Source organism: Micromesistius poutassou (assembly GCF_964030765.1).
Source record: "Micromesistius poutassou genome assembly, chromosome: 3".
NCBI classification, from domain to species: Eukaryota; Metazoa; Chordata; class Actinopteri; order Gadiformes; family Gadidae; genus Micromesistius; species Micromesistius poutassou.
The window spans coordinates 9,344,787-9,367,109 of NC_140273.1; the positions used below are offsets into that span (position 1 = coordinate 9,344,787).

Sequence of the window (22,323 nt, forward strand, 5' to 3'; positions counted from 1 at the left end):
TTATTCATCAACAAGTATTTGGACATATTAATACCAGAAAATATTAATAATAATAAAAAAGAAAACAAAAAATATAGACTGGGAATCGAACCCCAGTCTCTCGCGTGACAGTCAATTACCTTAACCACAACATTGTCTGGACCATGACCAAAAATAAATAAGTAAATATATATATATTTATTTATTTATTTATTTATTTTTGGTCATGGTCCAGACAATGTTGTGGTTAAGGTAATTGACTGTCATATATATATATATATATATATATATATATATATTATGGCGACGGCGTGCGTATCCTCTCCCCACGGCGGCGGCGTACGTATCTCCACACGTTCACACAATGTTATCCTTCTCCTGGTAATCCTGGCACTGTTCACTCGCCATAGGCCATGGACCAGGAGGTGGAGGCCACGGCCAGCGTGCGGCTGCACAAGGCGGCCGAGAGCAGCGCCTTCATGCGGCAGGAAGTGGACGCGACGCTGGGCCACATGGTGCGGCACTGCACGCTGGAGCGCTGCATCAACGCCTTGCTGGTCGGGGGTTTGAGGTCAGGGTGCTGTACACACAGCCCGCCTGCTGTCCGGAGGGAAGGACGTGACGGACAGAATCCCGGCCGTGGTCAAGCTGGCCCTGGACTCCTCCCAGGAACCCAGGCACGTAGAGCCCTCTGTGACTTCCTGTGTTCGGTGAAGGCTTTGGCGTCTGTCGAACGGCTCGGTGACATCAGAGACACTATAGAAGGAGAGGACAAAGGACATGCCGCTCTCACTCCTCCCCCTTCAGGTCCTTTGGCCGCCGGATGTTGCTGTTCCTGTCCTCCCACCGGGACTTTGACTGCCTCCTGGAGAAGCACATCACCACAAAGGACCTTTCCACCGCCCGCAAGACGGTCAGCGGTCTCAAGACCAAGGTACGGAAGGCCCCGCCCTCTCGCCCCACTGTACCGCTTGGTGACGTGTCTTGTGAACGTTGTTGTTGTTGTTGTTGTTGTTGTTGTTGTTGTCAGGGTCTGGGTGAGATGCCCCAGTCCCCACCCTCTCGCCCCACCCTACCGCTTGGTGACGGGTCTTGTGAACGTTGTTGCTATTACTTATGCTATTAGGTCAGCTCCTCTCTCTGGGTCGTGTTCCAGAACACACGTGATTTGTTAAGAATGTCTCTTATGCATTTATTTGTTTTCTCAACTTCAAGCAAACTTTAAAGATGAACTGAACTGAAATAATCAACATTGATAACTTGTTAGTTATGACCATTATAAAAAATGACACACAAAAAATGTGTTTATTAGTATTAGAACGCCGCCATTTTCGGTGACGTCACTGGCATGGTAGGAGCAGGGTCATTAGAAGTTCTGTAGGCAGAAGCTGCAGACACGCGAACGTCTTCTACTACCAATGGCGGAAAATAGTGATTTTCACATAACAGGTTATGCGTTTGAGCCTGTGAGGGACATGCCTATATATGTTGGAAGTGGCCATGCTCTCTCTAAAGCCCAGTTCAGACCAAAGATTCGCAACGCAACGACTTGCAACGAGACTGTTTTGGAACGTCGCAGTGGAAAAGTTGCAGCAGTGTGAACTGGTCGTCGCAAGTCGTCGCAAGGCGGCTGATGCTACGGTGATGATGCCGTTGCAAGGAGTCGCCGAAGATTGAACATGACAAATCGCCAGGTCCAGTTTTAGAACCCAACGATGTGGCTATTTCTCTTCAGCCAATCAGGACACAGCACAGAATAGGCCTACAAGTTGTAGATGCCAACGGTATTATCTTTGGTTCCAGAACAACGATTGTAGATAATGTTAGGCTTGAGCTGATTCATTGACATTATTTTAACGGGACCACCGTTACCGTTACACGTTAGCCGTTGTTATGGTTACATGCTGCCAGTCCGACGTGCTCCCATTCCGACAGTCCTGTGCGCGTATGCAAATTAGCCATGTGCGCATTTTAGGTGAAGCCGAGCTTCCCTTGCAGTAGAGAAGTCACCACTACGAAAGAATGCAATGTATCCAACTAGCGGGATCTAAACAAACTAAGTTCCCGGTCCGTAAAACACCCCCACCGCTCGTGAACGCCCACTACTTCACACTCGCCCTTATGCCCTTTCCTGGTGAGACTATCTACTGTCCCCTCTTTGGTAATCTGTTCCCCGTTTCTCCCCGCTCCCCCAGGTGTTTGACGTCTTTAGAGACCGCCTGCAGGAGTCCAACCATAAGGTGAACCTGTACGCCCTGGAGGCCCTGCAGAAGATGGTGCGCCTGCTGAAGGACGACATGTCCGGGGTGCTCAACCACCTGGTGCCCGCCATCGTGGACAACCACCTGAATTCCAAGAACCGCACCATGTACTCGGCCGCCACAGGGGCCCTCTGCGAGCTGGTGCTGAACCTCGGTGAGGGTCCCGGTGGGGAGCTGTCCGGAACATGGTCCAGTCTGACCACGGCGTTGTCCATGTTGTTACTCATGTGTTCTTCCCTTCCCCTCTCCAGACAGCAGCCTCCTCATGCAGCCGTTCTGCTTCAAGGCACGGCTTCTTAGCGGCCAAGCAAAGGTAGATCTGATCGAGAAGGTTGCAGGTTTGTTAATGGCTAAAATGTTCCTTTTCTTTTTTATTTTGCAATGCACAGCACCAAACATACATATACCATTGTGTGGCCAATGAAGAGGCATCTGTTACACTCCGCTTTGCCGCCTACATCTCCTCTGTCTCTTCCTTGGTTTCCTCCTCCTTCTCTTCCTCTGTCACCTCTCCTCCCCCTTTCCCTCCGTCTCCTCCCCCCCCTGCCCCCCCCAGAGCTGGTGACGGAGTTGTACCCCTGCTGCCCCCAGCTGGTGGCGCAGAAGGCGCTGCCCCTGCTGTGGTGCCTGCTGGGCCCGTCCAGCGGCAGCATGCGCCGGGCGTCCACATGCCTGTGCCGAGCCCTACGTGATCAGATGGGGCCCGGCCTGCGCGAAAGTGCTGCCTCCCAGCCCCGGAACGTCGGCAGGGACCTCAACAAGTTGCTGACAACCATGTCCTGAATAAAAAATGACGTTGTGGAGGGGGGCGGCGTCTGGCCTGTAGGGGGAGTATGGAGCACCAGGTCTGCTGGGGCGATTGGGTCTGATTGCCGACAGGTGTCCGCAATCAGACCCAATCAGGAAGTGTGTATTTATGTGTCTGCTCTGCCTTTCAGTAGGGAAGGCCGAGAGCGAGAGAGGCTCAGTGCGGACAGAGCGACGGGCCAAACGGCAGAGAGCCTGGCCACCGTAGTCGCGGACCGGATTGTTTATTTGTCTTCATCTTATGTTTCATTTGTTGTTCGCTTTATAAAGCGAACCGGCTAAGAAAACGCCAAACCTGTCTCCGCCCACTCCTTGAACCCTGTTACAGACGTAATGACGGGAATGACGACTTTTACTTGAAATAAAGAAATGTTCTGCAGAGCCTGCACTTTTTTATACTGTTAAAGTATAAAGAAAAGAAAATAGAAAATAAGGAAAGTGTCTTACTTCTCACAAGCTCCTCGACTCTGGACCCTTAATATCTCAGCGAGACGTCCTCCAGGCCACGGACTGAACGGGGCAGCCCTGCATCATGCTGGTTAGGGAAAGTAAGGGCTCAATTGGCTGAAATCCATCAGAGGGATGAGGACGGGAGATTAACCACCGCAGCTACCGACACAGATAGACTGGACAGGTAGAGTGCACAGAAGTCCAAGGGGTTTAGCGACAGGCTAACCTAGAGGAATTGGAGAAGTTGATGAGATTTGTTATGGAGTCAGGTAACAATGAGATTGATGTGTAAGTGAATGGTTGGAGTAGGGGGCTGATCCAGGGCAAATAAAGGCATCTGTGGAGTCTTATATCTGCTCTGGGGCAGTTACCTACTCTGACGGTGTTATTAATGCTCATCCCATAAGGGATGAGCAAGGGGGGAATTGTGGGAAGAATGTATTTTTATGTACTTTTGTAAGTAAAATCAATCGGGTAGTAAAAGTTATGATATAGCAATATCTATGTATGTAAGTCGGGTGATTTTTCATTTTGGCATTGCTGTAAGGTTTAGATTGATAAGGGGTTCTGAACTCATATAATAGCCAGGCCTCAGGAGGATGCTCGACTGCTCTACTCCAGGAAAGGATACCTGTCTTCACATTCTGGATTGGCACGATCCTCAAATAAAACACTGGATTCCCTGAGACACATGTGACACTAGTGTTTAACACTTTATTTTTTAATGCATTTAAACAATAAAGCCTAAAAACACGACAGTTCTTAGTTTTGCTTTGATTGAGAACATGAAACAACACAGACAAATGAACATATGTTAATAGAGGTCATCCAGCTTATCTTGAGATTTTCCAAGTGTCTCAAAATCGTCTGAATTAAGTGGCTAAACATTTTTAGGTTATTATTTGGGATTTTATTATAAATCTGACAATTCCGAGAAACCAACTCATGCCAACACACAAGATAATAGACATGAACAGATCTAGTATAGTCACCTTATTAACGGAAAACCAATGTAAAAATAAGCTTAATGCTTAATGATTATTTAATGGTTTTCTTGAAATGCATGAGAACCAATATTATTAATATTATCTTCAAGAGAGCTCAAAATAAGGAAGCTTGAAACTCCTTCTCAACCAGCAGAACTCACCAGAGGAGCAGATTAGTTTCACACCTGAGCCCAGGACGGACCAAGGCCAGCTACAACTGGAGCAATGACCCGTTCTGGTCGCTCTGTTAAACCAGTGAGAAGGCTTAACTTATTAGTTGACCATGAACTATTCAGAGAGCGTCAAAGGCCTTGTTTATTTTTTATTTTTCCCTTAATTGTGAATAAAAAATAATGTAAAAAGTAATTTCACTGTGCTATTATATTGCCAAGTAAGGTTAGCTTTGTATTATACATTATTATAATCTTTAAAATGGGGAGATATGAGGAGGTGCCGATAACTGATCTATAGATCTATAGATGTGACAATGATGTGATATGTGCAATGTTCTGATTGGTACTACATTTCCACACACACACGCATGTTGGTGTTGATCATCGAGTTAAATAGTAGACAGAAAGCTGGTTACGTTAATAGAAAGCCATTACTGATATTTTATTAATGGGAGATAATTTGTTAGAGAGATGTGTAATTTAGTACGTGTTGTCATATTTTTGCATAAATGTAGGCCTATACTATTTTGTCTATTTTCTAAATCGTATCTTGAGATTCTCTAACTTTTTAGCGGTTTTTAGGGATATCTTGTGATTTTATTATAAAACTGATAATGAAAGGAAACCAACTCATGCCAAGACACGAGACAACAGACATGAACATATGTAGAATAATAACTATTTTGTGGCAAACAGAGTCGAACGAAGAAACACGGGAAACAATAATACACACCCGACACAGCATGATTCTTGAAATAAACGATGCAGGAGTTCAACCATGCATCGTATGGGCAATGTTGATGTTTTACAGTAGAGGGCAGTATTTTAACATTGTATTTGATTGCCACTCCACCATTCTTATTTAGTCCTTTGAGGCCTTATATGACCACATGTTCCACCCTTTATATGAAACCACAGCAGAACAAAGACAACTGTAAATATTTGCTGGTAATTATATTCCCGTGTATTGTGTTATCTATCTAGGCTGTTTCTAAGCTAAGAGAACATTACTACTATGACAGACTCTGATTTCAATTAATTATTAGGCCTACTCATATATTTGCAATTATTTTCAATAGAATTAGGAGAAGCGCTACTGTGAAAGCAGTAAGGGAAAGACTCTCCGATGCGTTTTGTGAATTCAAATAAAATAATACTTCCATTATTAAGAAATTAAAGAATATAACTGTCTACTTTGAGCCAGAAGCGCCACACAGTTGCAGGTGGATGTCAACGCCTTGAGGAGCAAGCGGATAAATATTTGGATGGAGCATATCATGACCAATCCCATGTAACTATCGTTAGGTGAAAGCCAATGATCTTGCTGCCCTAGGATGTGGGCGTGCCTCAACGAAAGCACCTCGCCGCATCCCTCCCTGCATGATCTGAGTTTGGTTGAGACTGAGGGTGTCGGATGGTGGAGTACCACTCATGATAGAGCGGGCTAAATAATATACTATTTTGGAAGACATTGGAGATATTTGTAGTGGACACCGATACATCATTATTCGTGTTTCCTTTCCTAACTGCACCAGGTAAGTAGTTTACGCATTCACGAGTCTGAAATTCGTAGTTTGAACTGGATGGAGCGGTCTGCGAGCTAACGGTTTATTGTGCCGTGACTTCTCAATGATGGACCACAGGCTTGGCTAACGTTAGCCCGCTTCTCACAGCTAATGCGAGGGACGTCGCCACCACATATATTGTAATTACTACGTAAGTGGTCGCTTTGTGTTTTTAATATCGATGCGTTTGAAAATGTGAAACTCGTTGTTTGCTTGCATATGCATCCTCTCTGACATAATGTCAGCCACCCACACCCATGATCGTTGTGGGAGAGGAGGCTGCCCACTTATTCATCTCCAAACTCACAATTACGAGCTGCATTGTATTTATTATGTCCGGTACAGTCACACCAGGATCAAGCACCAGCATGAATTCCCTGTGACGTGTGGTTAGTAATTGCGTGCATTCAACCCCTCGTAGCTCTGTTATCCGTTAAGATGAGCTTTCGGGATATCAAGGGGGCGATGCACGCAACTTTTGAGCTAAAGTAGGCTAGCTAACATAGCCATTGCAGTTGTTTGGCCTGGCCCTGGTTATCAGTCGACTAATCATACAGTAGCTATTTGCAGTATTGTAAACAGCTCTGTCCACTTTGTCAAAATAGCCGCTCCATGGGATACTGTGCATACTTTCAGCACAGTCGGGAGAAAATTGCGCAGTATCAATATTTGACACCAAGGTTATTATTGGACTTGGGATGCAGCGACAAGGCAGCGCTTAGTACTAGTAGCAGCAAGCCTGATCCCCCCATCCCGTGACCTGACCCAGTTTCGGGGCTAACCATTACCGCGTATTTGTAAGCAAAGGACATAATTATAGAGGAGACAAGTCACAGAGGAGATAAGTCCCATTACTGCACACACTGATTGGAAAAACATCACAATTATCAAATCCAGTAGAAAAAAATCTGATTATTGAGTTCATCAGTTTCTAGTGATTAACAGTATTCGAAATGTGACCTTGGTATTGATGTTATGAAATACATGGCATTGCTGTATTAGTAGGCGAGATGCTAAGGATGGTCCTAGCTAGATCCCACCTTATCATTTTTGTCTCAAAATATTTTCTACTCCGTCTACTAGGCTCTTACTACTGGCAAACAACTACTAAGCTGCTACTACCCCTGATGTCATGCTGTGACCTACAAGTGTTGATCACAATGTCTGACTATAGGGTTTTAGGGGAAGATTAGTCACTGTATTATATACAAGAATAAGTCAAACAAACCCAATCCTGTACCATGCTCACACTCACTCACACACACATTTCTCAACAGGAAGCCAACTGAGTTGTGCTCCCGGCCGGCAGCAGTGATGTCACAACGCAGTGGACAGGAAGACCCGGAGCGGTACCTATTTGTGGACCGCGCCGTGGTCTACAACCCGGCCACACAGGCCGACTGGACCGCCAAGAAGCTGGTGTGGATCCCCTCAGAGCGCCATGGGTTTGAGGCCGCCGGTATCCGAGAAGAGCGCGGGGATGAGGTGGTGGTGGAGCTGGCGGAGAACGGGAAGAAGGCGGTGGTGAACAAGGACGACATCCAGAAGATGAACCCGCCCAAGTTCAGCAAGGTGGAGGACATGGCAGAGCTCACATGCCTCAACGAAGCCTCGGTGCTCCACAACCTGAAGGACCGCTACTACTCTGGACTCATCTACGTGAGTTTATGTTTCTGTTGTTTTCATACTCTGGCAGAGGAGGTAATGTATCAGCTTGGGGATTGACTGGGTTGATTTTCATCTTCTCTTTGCTAATGTGTTGTTGAGCAAGAACTCTGTCAAGCTGGCTGTAACACTGCGTCACTGGTGCTCACACACTTCTGGTCAATCGCGAACATTAATTCCTCAGATAAGGATATTCCTCTCAAAATATCTCTATATGATTCTGCCATTATGTCCTAGATAACCAGACCCTCTCAATGTGACCCACTTAGCTATGTGCATTCCTGAAATAACCTTGATAGGGGGCTTGTGGGCCACCTGAGACTGGGCCTGGAGGCAAGTGGTTGAGGGGTTCTTGCTTAGAGACCGCAGCAGCAATGTCAGATAATTACTCAAGGTAGATTTCTTCTGTATATAAAAAGGAAAGGGGATACTTTTGAGTGAACTTTTTAAATGTTTGGATTTCGTTAGCTCAAACTGTGTCAGGGTAGGCATGGTTGTCTGTTTATTTGCTAGACCGACATCAACAAACTATTTACATCTTATACTCCTTTACAAAGGTTAATCATTCCAAAGCAGGTCTCTCTGGCAGAAATGCTGAGTTCCAGGATCACTAATTAGGACATTGATTTTTCTATGTCAAGGTCTGGATGCTAGCCATACATTGGACATCTAATCTTTTAATGGCAGATATTTATAGTTCAGTGACATGTTTTAGACAATCTCAAATGTTTCTTTCTATGCGATTCTTGAGACATGAAGTCCCGTGGGATAGCACTTTGATCCTTTTTAATAGAGTTGTCTATCAAACATTTAACAGAGTTGGTCATTGGCAGACACAGTAACATTTCGTTGTTTTTTTGTCAATTTGACCTAAAAGTCAATATCTGATCTCCATCCTACTTAAACTACATCGTCATAGTTTAACCAGAATAAGAACACATAAGCCTTAACAAAGTGGACTGATATACTGCAAGATTTTGTAGTTATAAGTGATAACTTTGGGATGTTCTTTTCCAAATCCTACAAATCCAGACAAAGACATTTTTTAACCCTTTTTCTTTTAAAGCAAGAAACATTACTTAAGAAGAAAATTCACTTGAAATTTAGAGTCCTGTGCTTTGTATATCAGCACAAGGAGGCTTTTGCCGAGTCACTCTACGGTCAAACGGCCCTCACTAAGGCCTTTGTCTGCACTGATAAGCAACAGCTGTCTGCTTCAACATCTTACAATTTTATGAACCACTGTTGAAAAACCAGTGACATAAGATGCCCTTGAGCAGATATTCACTTTAGATGCCTAACGCTGTGATTAAGTTGTATAAATAAGTAATGGGAGAATGATTATTAATTGTTAAGTGTGTTGAGAGGCTAGAATGCCAATGGTGCTTTATATGAATTAAGTTTTCTTTATTTTCTTTGTTATAAACCCCTGTAATAGCATTTTTGTTCCCCAACCGCTCTCCATCCTCCACCACCGGCTCCTCTACTCCCTGTCCTTCAAAGCTCTGTCAACTATCTCTGAGATGTAGCGTCCGGTTGAAATTGAAAGAGGAAACAAAGCGCAACTTTACTTTGTACTCCCACAATCTTGATTTAGTTCCTCATCCCTTATCCCTCCTACATATATTCCCACACTACTATGAGAGAGTCTTGAACTTGTCTGTGTTTTGTCTCTGTTTGATTAAACATCCAGCTTAGGCTGTGTAATGTACTGTCATGTCCATACTTCAGAGTCCCAGCTCTCCCTCTGTGTTTCATGGAGCAAACTGAGTTTAAGGGGTAGGGTTACATGCCTGTAGTCAGTCAGTGTCAGTCGGACAGCTGGTGAACTTGATGGACTTTATCTTCTAGGCGGTGGTAAGCATGCTATCGCTTTAACAGTGGGTAAAAGAAGTAGCCTATTTAGAAAACTGGTGTAACATACCTCCTACTCAAACTGATATGGATACTACTTGATCCAATGAAACCTAAATTTAATTTGAGTTTACTTTGCTGAATTAATGTATTGTAACAAAGCATTACCAATAACTAATAACATGATATTAGTCAGCCAAGTCGACTCGTTTGCATGAGTACAAGATTTAACTTTGTTTCTGGGATTTCTTCTCTCTGTCTTGGTTCAATATTGTCATCACTATATTTTCTATCAGTACATTATTCATATTTCATACTCTTGGAAAAGGATTGTGTCAGTACTCGGTAGGTTCAGAAACTGGTCCAGAGAAGTGAAGAATTGGGACCACAATTGAAATAAGCCCATGGGTTTTTTTGTGTTATCCTTTTGACCTGATGGACATTTGCATGCTTACCTTTGTACATGTGTCAATAAAGAATTTCAATCAATCAATATATCAAGTCTGCCATCCCACGGAAAAAGGAAAGATGGACACAAAGTTTATAGAGTCTATAAGGAGAAAATATTTCTCATAGTGACCCACATCAGCTGCCTCCCGGGTCAGCCCTCCAGTCTGAGGCCAATGCTCCTCCTCAAGTCCAGCAGGCCCTGTGGTGTGTAGGCTGGGGAGAGTGGCACGCTCGGGGCCACGCCCATGCCCAGGCCTCCACCACAATGCTGAGCTGCCTGGCCAGTGGAAGTCCTTTCTTAGAATAATTACACTTTTATCCATTTGAGCCAGTTCCCCCCTTCAGAGGTCTTGCGCTAGTCGGGGAGGCAATTCCCTTGCAAGCGGCTTTAAGAGGCTTTGATAAAAGGTTGACCTGCGTGTAGATTTGATATTCACACAGACAAAGATACTATTTATGGAATGGTATAAGTCTGCTGTGAATATGTGGTTCAGCGTATTTCATAAAAAAAATTTTTTACTATGGAATATAAAAGGATTGTTGCCTTGGTAACAAGCATTATACTCACATTTTAGGTACTTCCCCATCACTTCTGATTGACTGAAATTGATGCCATTGTTGTTGTTGCCACTTTTATGAAATGGTGATGAATGGTTGAATTGTTCACAAAAATCCTAGACAATTTCTAAATTGTAGCAAGAATAATAGATAATTGATCACATTCCCCCTAATATTAAGTTGTTATAACTGGAGGATTCAGTTGGAAAATGTAAAATTTTGAACGTAGTTAATTTTGACTATTTCCTTGCAGGAGCGCTTTACTCTGCCAGGTTTTAAACATCAGTTAGGGGTTAGGCATCCACAGCTCCACCCCCTTAAATAGTTACACGCACAAATGAAGACTCAATTACCATTTTTTGCAGTTAACAGACATTTTCCTAAGAAAACCATTTGCTCATCCAGGGGATGGCTGTCAGATCATTTTTTTAATAAGATAAATGTGTGTTAACTATATTTTCATATTCAAAAATAAGAATGCAAGAAATACTCAAACTGGAATTGAGTACACGCTTCTTGACCTCAAGCTCAGGTTGCGGTTTACCCAATCTGAGAAATGTTTTGGCTGTTAATGTAACTGACATACATATGTCCTCTCTTTATTGTGTTCTGTTTTATACTGGTGCTTTCTGTGTGGATGCGCTTTATGCACTGTTTCCATCGCAGTGGAAACACAGTGGAGACTACACAACAAACTGGCCATATGGTGACAACATAACGGGATGTAGAGTCTTACATCAGAGCCAAGCTTATGATTATTTCCATATTTTAGTTTTGAATGCTGTATTGTGCTGCCAACTCCACTTTAACCCTGAAACCAACGAGAAACACGAGAGACATTCCACAGAAACCAGTTTTATGCGAAAACTAAAGATTTTATCGGTTATTATCACTGTGCTTATTAACCTATAAAAGTGTTATCACTTTCTTTCTAATGTAACCCAGTTGCATTATTTGGGTTAATGTTTTCCTTGTTCCAATGTATTCATAATATATCTACCTATACATCCTCATGTATGACCTTTTCTCGTAAGAGTTGCAATGAGTTTGCTCTTGTCTCACTCCACAGACATACTCTGGTCTCTTCTGTGTGGTCATCAACCCCTACAAGAACCTGCCCATCTATTCAGAGAACATCATCGAGATGTACAGGGGCAAGAAGAGGCACGAGATGCCCCCCCACATCTACGCCATCTCCGAGTCTGCATACAGATGCATGCTGCAAGGTAAGGTTGTGTTTTAGCGGAAAAAAACAAAAACAAAAAAAAATCATTAGTTTGTTGACATGGTAAGGGAATCTTTGCTGCCTCATCCATCACTCCTGTGGTAGAAGGACTTCAGACAAGTGATGCATCACAACTTTAATCAATTTCATTGAGTTAGAGTCTCATGGGCACTCGCGTCCTTGTTTTATGACCCAACTACATCAGCTCCAACATGCTGACTCGGATGGTCATCAATAGTGTAGTAATAACAAGCATCGGTTTTAGTTGGGTTCAGAGGGAACATTCAAAATTGATTTGTTCGCTCCATGCTTGATTCTCGCCCAATAGATCTTTTTTCTTTTTAAGATTTCTACAAACAAATGACTTTGTGACGATAAATATTTATTAACTATAATAATTAAAATGATCTATACTTCAGGAAATAGTTTTTGTCTTTTCTTGTCCCTTTTCCTTCTTTTGCTTGAGATGTGTTAATAGCATTGTATATAAAACTTATAACGGCAGCCAAAGTTTAATATCCCTTGCCTAGTAGTGCTTGCATCCAAAGTAACTAATCGCAAGTGCAGTATTTATCTTTTATATATTCAATATATCAGCCTTTCTTTATATCTTTCTGTCTTTTATAAATCCTGTTTAATGTCGAAACAAAGGAGCCTTTTGTGTTTAATTGTAAACACACTATGAAATGATTGAGTGCACATTGCTACATCTTATTGTGTATTAATCAATTGCAGCCAAGTTGGCCCACACTGGTTGAGGGCTGCGTTGAGAGATTCTGGTGTTGTTGTTGGGATGCTTTCAAGAGCCCTGAGCGTTGTGACGTACTGGGATGAGGCCAGTAAGGACAGAGAGGCTGACCTGCATTGTTCTGGACAATAAGCTCTTTGTGTTCTCGCTGAGGCAAGGCGAAAGGGGGTGGAACCAACTGGACAGTCCACTCGGGCCCGGTTCACTTGGTGTTGAAGGATAGGTAGATCCTTTTTTTTTCAAAGCATTGTTTTGCACATTCAACAAATGCCCAAGTTATATTTCCACCAATCACTGTATTTGTGCATTGTGATGTTTGGATTGAGTAGTTGTATGGAGCGTTCTGCATACACCTCCGAGGGCGCATGGGGGACAGCTCACTCTTTCTGTCTGTTTCCTCTGCTTTGTGATGCACTACAACTGCCATTATGGCAGTGGAGAAGGAGGTTAAAGGAGATCTGTAGGTTGCAGATTAGTGTTCACCAGCTGCTGCTCAGCAGCTGGTGAGCAGTAGGGTATCCTCCAACTAACCTGGTTCACTTCAGTGAGTATCCAGCTGTGTAGACGAACACTGGCTTTCCTCTGCTTGGAGCATGTCTGGAAGGCCAGCAAGTGGCAGTGTCAGTGATTTACACTTAGCGTGTTAGCCCTGTTTTTTTTGCAGGGATTTCAAGTCGGTTGCGCAGGGTTTGGAAGTGTAGGCTTTATTAACTGGAACTGAATTAATGAATCATTAATTCATTAAACCAGTTATCACCTTGTCGTTAAAATATCAAACTAGTACAGGATCATGGATACACCATGATTTGATTGATCTATTCTTAAGTGCAATTTTAAAACACCATGGAGTTTGCTCTGCTGCATTCCATTGCCTCTGGTACAATGAGCTGTTTATTTGAATAATTTTCACACCACGTTGTTCTTCTTTTTTCACCCAGTTTCCTATTTGATGGCCGCTTAGCTGTAGCCTGATGCATCAGCCGCTTACTTCATTACATTTCATATAGCGTCTGAACACGAGCCGTAGAGATTCGTTTGCTTCCGGGAGGCGGTTGCTTCCGTTTGCTTCGACTAATCGCTGCTGCTTGGCGGTGACGTATGCTATGCGCCGGAAGCCGGCATCCATCTCGTCAACTGTTTACCGCAGCTTGGGAACTACACCGGTATTTCAGTTTGGGCGCTTCAGTTCGACGTCATCGCCCGTCATCGCCACATCTGCTCGCTGATTGGTCCGTCCGCTCTGGCGGACGGAGCAAACCGAAACGCATTGCTAGTTCCCTGACTATATGGTTGAGGCAAATTAAATTTGCCGGAACCAGTAGGCGGCGCTAGCCTGGCTAGCTTAGCTGTGCGCACAGGGAAAAAAACTGACCAGCGTCACTAAAACAGATGAGGGCCCCTTGCGGGCCTCGCACATCTTCCATGGGGAGTGTAGCGGCTTCAGTTCAATCAATAGAGGCGCTGTGCTGCGGGCGTTCTGCTGCCCGCAGCACAGCGTTCTCTGCGTCTGTGTCCCATGTATCTCGTTCATCAGCGTCAAAGCTTATGGCCAGTCAGCTTTTATTTCAGTCCCTGTACTGGAAATTAAGGTTAAGGACCTCTGCTCGGTGGAGACCATCACAGTGTGAGGATCTGTGTTTTTAGCATTGGCCATTGCTTATTAACTCGTTACACTGCAGTACTTTACTACCTACTTTTCAATATGCATTGCTTGTCGTGTGTGGAGAAAACCATATACTATAATACTTGTAATTTTTTTTGTCAGATTTACTGCTGGTTACAACATAATGTCACATCACATTCCTGGGGCTTAATGAGGAAAACGAAAGGAGAACTGCTCAAATGCTGCCTGTTTTTGTTTCTCTTGGGATGCTTTCGTTGGCTTGAACCACTTTTTCTGCAGTTTCGTACTATTTGTTTGCACAATGGACAAGATTGGATAGATATTGCGTTCTCTATCTGAGTCTGGGTAATGAGCGGGCTCTGCGTACAAAGACTGGTTGTGTTAGCACACGGCCAGACCTGACCTGACATCTGCCTTTGATTAGTGGTCCATATACTCTCTACCGTAGCTTCCCTCACTGCTCCACCAACAACACGTCCAGTGGAGTGAAGGGTCTGACGTGGGGCTTATAGACAGCCTTACGGATGGCTCTGAATAAAACCAAGTCTCTAATGAAAGGTATGATCATATTGACGGATACCAAGTGATTTGATGACGTTGGGGTTGTTTCTTGGTGAAGTCCTCAAATAGTGGGGAGCTTGTTTTTGTTTAAAAATAGAAAGTACCCCAGCCCCACTTTTTTTGAGAATAGTAGTCTTTCCTTGATTAGAACATCTGGATCAGAATTTGGCTCAATAAGCTTTTTACACAAAGTGCTGTTAGATGTGTCACACGGGCCCACTCCATCAGTGCAGAACAAAACAACTCTTTATCTGGTGTGTTTTTCAGTGCGGACAACAAGACTGTGAATGCTTTCTTTAAAGAAATACAGCACACATGTTGACTGAGTACATCAAGAAGATGTGTGTAGTGGAGATAAATTGCATACTAGATGAGGTGTGGTTGACTCTTGAGATTCAGACCGGTCCCACCTACTCCCACAGTCTTTCCTTGAATGAACAAAAACAAATGCAGTATCCTTGCTGGAGACGATTGCACTGGTAGATCATGAAGCTAATGTTGGACCTAATCCACATGCAGCACAAGGCACGTGGCCATCCAAAAATACTGGCATAGTATGTTTGCTTGCATTCTCTGATGCTTTACTACCATGATATACTGTATGTAATAGGGGTTCCAACCCTGTTGTAAATATTGTTTTTATAAAATAACTATAATATAGTATGTGTATCTTTTATAAATGCAAAAAGAAAGTGGTGAAGAAGTATTTTTTTCCTAGGAAACAAGATGGCTTTTAAGTTAAAAGTAAAAAGAAGTGAAATGCATTGTTCATTATATGTTTCAAATGGCTGTTCATAATAATTCTGTGTAAGTATGTCTGTCTGTTGACTGTTTTGCACCCTAACTGCCCAGAGTATTAGTGGGAATGGAGACAAAAAGTTATTGGTTGATAGTCACTACTTGTCACACCCTCTAGGTGTGTAAATCACTTGTACGCAGAAGAATCCACTCTTCCATCATCACAATTTATGTATTTGAATGCTTGCACATTCTTGTCAGTAAGTGTGTCACTTCCTCTTTAATCAACTGTACTTCTTGAGCGTACACTAGAGGGGTTAGCTGTTGGTGCTGTAGGTGACATATGCGTGAGAGTGACTGAAATGCACACCAAATGCACTACCAAATGCAAATTCACAAGGAAATTGATTGCACTCATTTCAGACATTTGTGTTTTTGCTTGTCTGATTCCTACAATAAGATGTTTCCTTCATCTTAAGCCTAGGATCTGAATATAAACAGAGATATGTTAATATGATTGCTGAACTGATATTGCAGGTGCTGTTGGCCAAGTTAGGGTGGTCTTTTTTACTTTGAGTGCTGCTTGACACTTGAGTGTGACCTGACTAAACAGATGTGGTTTACTGTAAGAATACCTTTTCACTATTGTCGTTTAGCATGGAATGTTTTCCAGCCTGAGCTGGCTAGCCTCTCTGAGCTGTTTGCATAAGCCTCTGGGGGTTCCTTGAGTCTATGATAATACTTTTTCATAAACCTGGTCTGTTGACCCTTTACTTCCCTATTCCCCATTGCTGATGGAAAAGTTAGGTAAACAGTTCTTGAGTCCAGGACAGAGCTTTACATCAATATAAAGGTTGGTGGTGGAATTCTGTAGCATGTTAATTTTGCCCGTATGCAAAACTACTTTTTATCGGCTTCACATGAGATTGTTTTCCTATTTCCCCCACTCAACGTCACACATATCTCTCTTTCCCCACATTATCAATTTCTCCACTATTTGACTAGTCCTCCAGCGGTCTGCATTGATTTTGTGTTAGATTTGGCGTTAACGTGATGATTAATGAGTGAACATCCAAATTCCTGGCGTCTGCTGTATGATTAATCCTCCCTAACTATTTTCCTAAGGATATGGAGAAATATTTTGACTGATCCAGGAAAGAGATGGTCAAGATATGAATCTGATGTGTTTTTCCCCCTTTGCTAGCGTCTGGTTGAATTACCAACTGCAAGTCTTGCCAGTGTCATAGCTGTATTCAGATTTTAGTATAAAGAATTTTAAATGGACAGACTGGCTGGCTTCTGAAACCCAAGTGAAAGACACTCAAGACCACAGAGAATGGCTCTTGTTAGATGTAGTAATGTTTGCAGATGGTTATTAGTTTATACCACTTTAAAAATAGGACTGTTTTCTTCTTTTATGAGCCTTGAGGACTATAACTGCCAGTTATTATGGAAATGGACATTTTTGAGTCGTCTGAACGTCATGTTTCAGGTCATCAAGCCTCCTTCATCCGTGATGCCTCCAATTTCTGTCCTTTCTGGATTATAATCATATAATCGTCAAATCTATGTTGATGACCACATTCCTTCTTCCTTCAATGAACTAGGCTCCAAATCCTATTGGAGCATTGGAGCTCTTAGTCAAATCTTATGTCTGGGATATTTCACATAATACTTAGAGTCTAGAGTCTCAGTCTCTTAATAGTAGTAGTTGTTTGCTTGATTTATTTTAATTTAAGTTCATAGCCATGGTTCTGATGGTCTAGCATTTTGTTAATATTTATGTTCCTCCAGTAGAATAGTTTTTAATTGATATCGATGGGCGGCATGTGGCTCAGGAGGTAGAGCGGGTTTGCTGGTTACCGGAAGGTTGCTAGTTCAATCCCGGCTCCTCCTAAAGTGTCAAGGTGTCCCTGAAGAAGACACATTCACCCTCACTTCTCACAACGAGCATTGCATGGTTGACACCGTCGTCGGTGTGTGAATATGTGCATGAATTGGTGTATGTTAGGCAATATTGCACAGAACTGCAGTCCATTCACTATTTAGATTTTCCTAGGTTGTCACAATGCATTCTCATTTCAGGTGCCCTTTTCCAAATAGTGCCAGCTTCAGCAACTGTCACTGCATCACAGTGTTAGTTGCTGGCAGTACTGGGGAGTTTGGCTGGAATGCTTGGAATGAGTCGGGTGTATTAATCCAGTGTGTGGGGGTAGGGTCGGTAGATCGTCTGTTTGTTAAAAAGGAAGCAATCTACCCACACTGTCCAGTAGTCCCTGTCCACTCTGTCTCATGGTCGGTTGGGAGTTTCCCTGAACTGAACAATGCCCACAAACGCTTGCCAACAGCCGGGCAGCATGGAACATCATGAGAAAAGGCCACACTGAAATGTTGACAGCACTGCTGCAGATACACCTGGTACATCAGGGGAGGATCCTGATGATGATAATGCTGATTATTGTGATGAAAAGCCACTGTTACCCCATTTTACTTGAGGGAACATTGCTTTCAAGTACTTTCTGTACTGGGACTAGAGTACTTGATGTGTTAATGACTTAATTGTTAGATTCTCTAAGCATACTATTCCCAATATGGCACTGTTGTCTCGTGCTGTTAAAAAGACAGAATAATTATACTCTTTGGTCCGTATTTCATCCACATTTATCCGATTTTGTGGAGCTCCATTGACATCACAAAGGTTTGCATAAAGGTCTTTCTACTCCGAGGCCCCTGGTAGGGCAACAGTGTGTGGGTCTACTTTTATGAGGTGAGCGTGAGCACTCCACTGTCACTCCTTAATGCGGGTATTAGCCATCAAGGGCGGAGGCTGTCCCAGGCCCAGTGGGCTGCTGTCTTACAATGAGTTCACTGTCAAGGCCTCGGATCAGCTGGCCGTGTCCAGGCCTTCTTCCGTCACTCTTGCGTGAAGAAACGTTACATGCAGTGACACTTTGCCGCCGTCAAAGCTGCAAATTGTCCGGCAAGTTCAACATCTGGTTTTTGGGTTTTGAAAAACCCAAAATATAATATGATAACAGCCTTTCTCTTAGCAAGTTGAAATGAGGCCATCTTTTGGTAAGCTATGAAGATCTTGTCTCAAGATCAGCTCAAGATGTCTCAGCCATCTTGAGCTGAGACAAGGTACTCATTTGTTACTGACGATTTGAAGTTAGAAAAAATTATAATAAAATAATAAAAATAAATATTTTTTTTCCTCACATAACACTTTTTAATAGAACACAGCAAATGTCCTCGGGTCAAAGTTATCTTCTTGTACACAATGGAGTCATGTGAAAATGGAGAATCATCAATCACGCGAAACCCAGAAAAAAAAGGGGCATCACAATCTGTGAAGTGTGTTACAGAAATAACCAGTCCTGTTTGGATAGTTTTCCTCGCCACCAGTTGTTGGAGGCAGCAGTTTGTATGAATGGAAGTGGGATGGTTGAATTGTGGCTGTAGCTTAAGCAGCCCCCCCCCCCCTCCCCTGCATCTGCTTCTGCAGCAGCAGAGATAAACGGACACTGGTGCTGTTTATTTATCTGATGGTGAGAAACAAACAGTGTGTTGGTTTGTGGAGGACACACAAACACACTCGCCTGTTGTCAGTGCCTTAAGATACATGGATCATTTCAACCTGTGTGTGTGTGTGTGTGTGTGTGTGTGTGTGTGTGTGTGTGTGTGTGTGTGTGTGTGTGTGTGTGTGTGTGTGTGTGTGTGTGTGTGTGTGTGTGTGTGTGTGTGTGTGTGTGCGCATGTGCGCAAGCTTAGTGTGTGCGTGTGTGTGTGTGAGTAAAAATCATGATTCTTAATAGATTCACAACATCCTTAGCACACAGTGGACTGGAGTGAATCCTGAAATTTGCATCCCTATGTACTAAATAAAGTATTGAATTTGAATTGGGAATCTACTTGAATCGAGATTTGATTTTGAATCGAATCATGACCCCAGGAATCAAATTTAGTCGTGAGATACCAACTGATTCACACCCCTAGAGGCCATACTACCCTCATCATTTTCCCATCCTCCACCTCTTACTCTACATGCTTAGCCAAGGGAGGTCTGCCTTGTCTTGGGTCACATCACTCTGCTCTTCTGCCCCTCCTATGCTAGCTCAACAGGAACACGCTCAGCACTTTTTCACCTGACTTTTCCCTTCAGCAGAGTTTTTGTGGCTTAGTGGGCTCTTGTTTTGGTTTTGGTTTCTGTGGTTTTTGTGGTACTTCATTTATATTGTGCTATGCCAACCCAAGCTGTGTAAATTGGATATGGCTCTATTTTTGAACAATTCCTTTGCTTCATCTGGATAATTTTTTATTTGTCTCACACAATTTAATTCTTACTACAACTACAAAATAGGGGGTGGGTGACTAGAACTCTGCGAAATCATTAGGTTTAGGATCCCTCAAGATCCCTAAAAAAATGATGGACACAGACAGTGAGTCAAGAACAGGTGATGGGAAATGTTATTAGTCATCTGCTCACCGTAACCGTGAGTCAATGTAAAAAAAAAGGTGAACTCATGGAACCATAATGTGTGATTTCTACACTGAATAAAACTTTTTATTTTCATTTAAACTGTTCACATGACCATAACGCCACCAGGGAAATCTCCTTCGGCCAATTACTTGTCCTTTTCCGGTCCAATGGTATCGACACCTTGATCATTAATCACCTTCACTCAACACCCACTTCAATCTGTTGAGTTAATTTAACTAGAGTTAATGGGAATTCATTCTGTATATTGCTAGTTCTGCAGATTTCCATTTACCTCATTCAATTTGCTAATGGGAACTTTTCCCATTTCCAACCTGCGTGTTATTTAATATTCTTACCATTAAAGGGAGCCTGAAGAATATCGTTGCTCCCTGGAGCTCATTTGCCTGCCATGCCCTCGACAGGAGGCCCAAGGCAGCGAGGGTAGCTGTTTGATAACTGTCATTCATAATGACGGTTTCCTTTGTTGTCCCCATCATGATGCCTATTTCACTATGGCCTGTCTGACTCAGAGCTGCCATACTACACCAATAAACATTCAAACAAAATAACTAAGGGGTCCTTGCGAAGCCCTGGACAGTACTTTTTGAATATTGATTTTAATTCAACCTTTATTCATGGGAACACATTTTCTTGCTCCTTTGGCTAAAACTCAATTTGGTCTTCCACATTCCAAATACCATACGGATATGTACTGCACATTTCTGGCTAATTCTATTCAAACATTTTTGAGAAACCAACATATTGTATTACTTGATGGGATATCTGAATAAGTGAATATCCTCTCTGTTCTCCAGAATAGTCTCGGGTTGTGTGCCTAGGGCGCCGAAGGAATTTGTGTGTTTTGTGACACAACATACCATACAGCACTGTTGGATCTGTTAAAGGATCTGCAACAGACATGGGCACAGGTCCAGAAGTATGCTGATTAAAATTCGGCAACCAAACTGGCATAAACAATGATGAGTAGAAACATCCATTGAGTTTGGAGTCTGTATCCTAACCCCTTAATGTTTTATCTAAGATAATGGATGCACAGATAAGAAGAGCAGTCCATTGGAAAGCCTTACTTTAGTCTGATGTCGTTTCATCAGCTCTTTCTGAAACACAAGTCACTACAGCTGTACCAAAAAACATTGTCAAACACCACATCATCCTTTTCTGCTGCCTTATGCCTTAATCCAATTCCAATTTTTCAAAGTAGTCAAATCACAGCCAGCACGATACGGTTGTCTTGACAACCAGAATCATATCCCATTTGGAGCCCCCTTATTTGACAGAAAAAGGTTTACTAACATTAATGAATTGGCTCACACCTGCAGATGGACCTCAGGGCTGACGGAAAATGTAATATGATTCAGATAGGTTCAGCAATCATCATCACAACATTGTGTAATGGAAAAGTTGGAGAGGTGAAATGAAGCTTACGGTTTGGTCTTGTTTCAACATCATTCATGCCTCATTTCCTTTGACATTTAGTCTGGCAAAGGCCAGTAACCAGGGAGAGAGGAAGGATGGCTTTCCAGTTATTGGTCCGTCGCCTGCAAACACACCTGGCAAAGCTGTCACCACAGTGGACAGTTTTTGGTTGTTGATTTCCAAGACGGTCGCCAGATCCTTTTCCCCCTGCCTTTCCTCTCAGTGTCTATGGTGTCTGAATAGAGCCTGCAGTCATATTTAGCTTATTATACATAAAACATGTCTTTGACACTTGGAGGGGCTGAGCAAACCACCAGCCTGGTATTTGAGGTCCTGCCTATAGCCATATCTCAACCGCTCCAGATGTTAAGCTATGATGTAGTTTTTTCCTATTACTCTATTTGATGTTGAGGTGTCTCTAGAAGTTGTCTTAATGTCAAAGGATGCTTAGAAGCTTATGATGCCAGAAAATGTGAAAAAGCAGTGGGATTAGCCTGTATGATAATGATTGTACTATCAGGCCCACACCACATGCATGGTTCACTTGGCTTTGGCATTCGAGTCCACAGGCCCAGGCTTCAAATCTTTTGAATCTTTTCAATTTCATTTCTGCCTTTTTGTATTTTGTCTTACCATTAGAAATATATATTATAACTGTTCTGCATTGAAAATGTCAAGAATTAATTTTTCTACAGTTTTACTCACACAAAACATTTTTCTCTCTCTCTCTCTCTCTCTCTCTCTCTCTCTCTCTCTCTCTCT

The 22,323-nt window shown here is 42.9% G+C and overlaps 2 protein-coding genes across 2 annotated transcripts in view; both read left to right on the plus strand.

Annotated features, from left to right (window-relative positions):
- Positions 1-392: 392 nt before the first annotated feature.
- On the plus strand, positions 393-3,023 carry LOC311340563 (TOG array regulator of axonemal microtubules protein 1-like; the record flags this gene model as incomplete). The annotated part of the gene is made up of 5 exons (XM_084465426.1): positions 393-550; positions 787-913; positions 2,175-2,394; positions 2,492-2,578; positions 2,797-3,023. 5 exons carry the CDS (start codon positions 393-395, stop codon positions 3,021-3,023), a joined length of 819 nt encoding a protein of 272 aa, XP_084321552.1.
- A 3,042-nt stretch (positions 3,024-6,065) lies between these two features.
- myh10 (myosin, heavy chain 10, non-muscle) overlaps positions 6,066-22,323 on the plus strand; it is a 51,077-nt gene continuing 34,819 nt past the window's right edge. Inside the window, exons 1-3 of the mRNA XM_084465273.1 lie at positions 6,066-6,191; positions 7,499-7,880; positions 11,818-11,974. Coding sequence (XP_084321399.1) covers positions 7,536-7,880; positions 11,818-11,974 — 502 coding nt within the window. The 5' untranslated portion in view covers positions 6,066-6,191; positions 7,499-7,535. The remainder of the gene's footprint in view (positions 6,192-7,498; positions 7,881-11,817; positions 11,975-22,323) is intronic.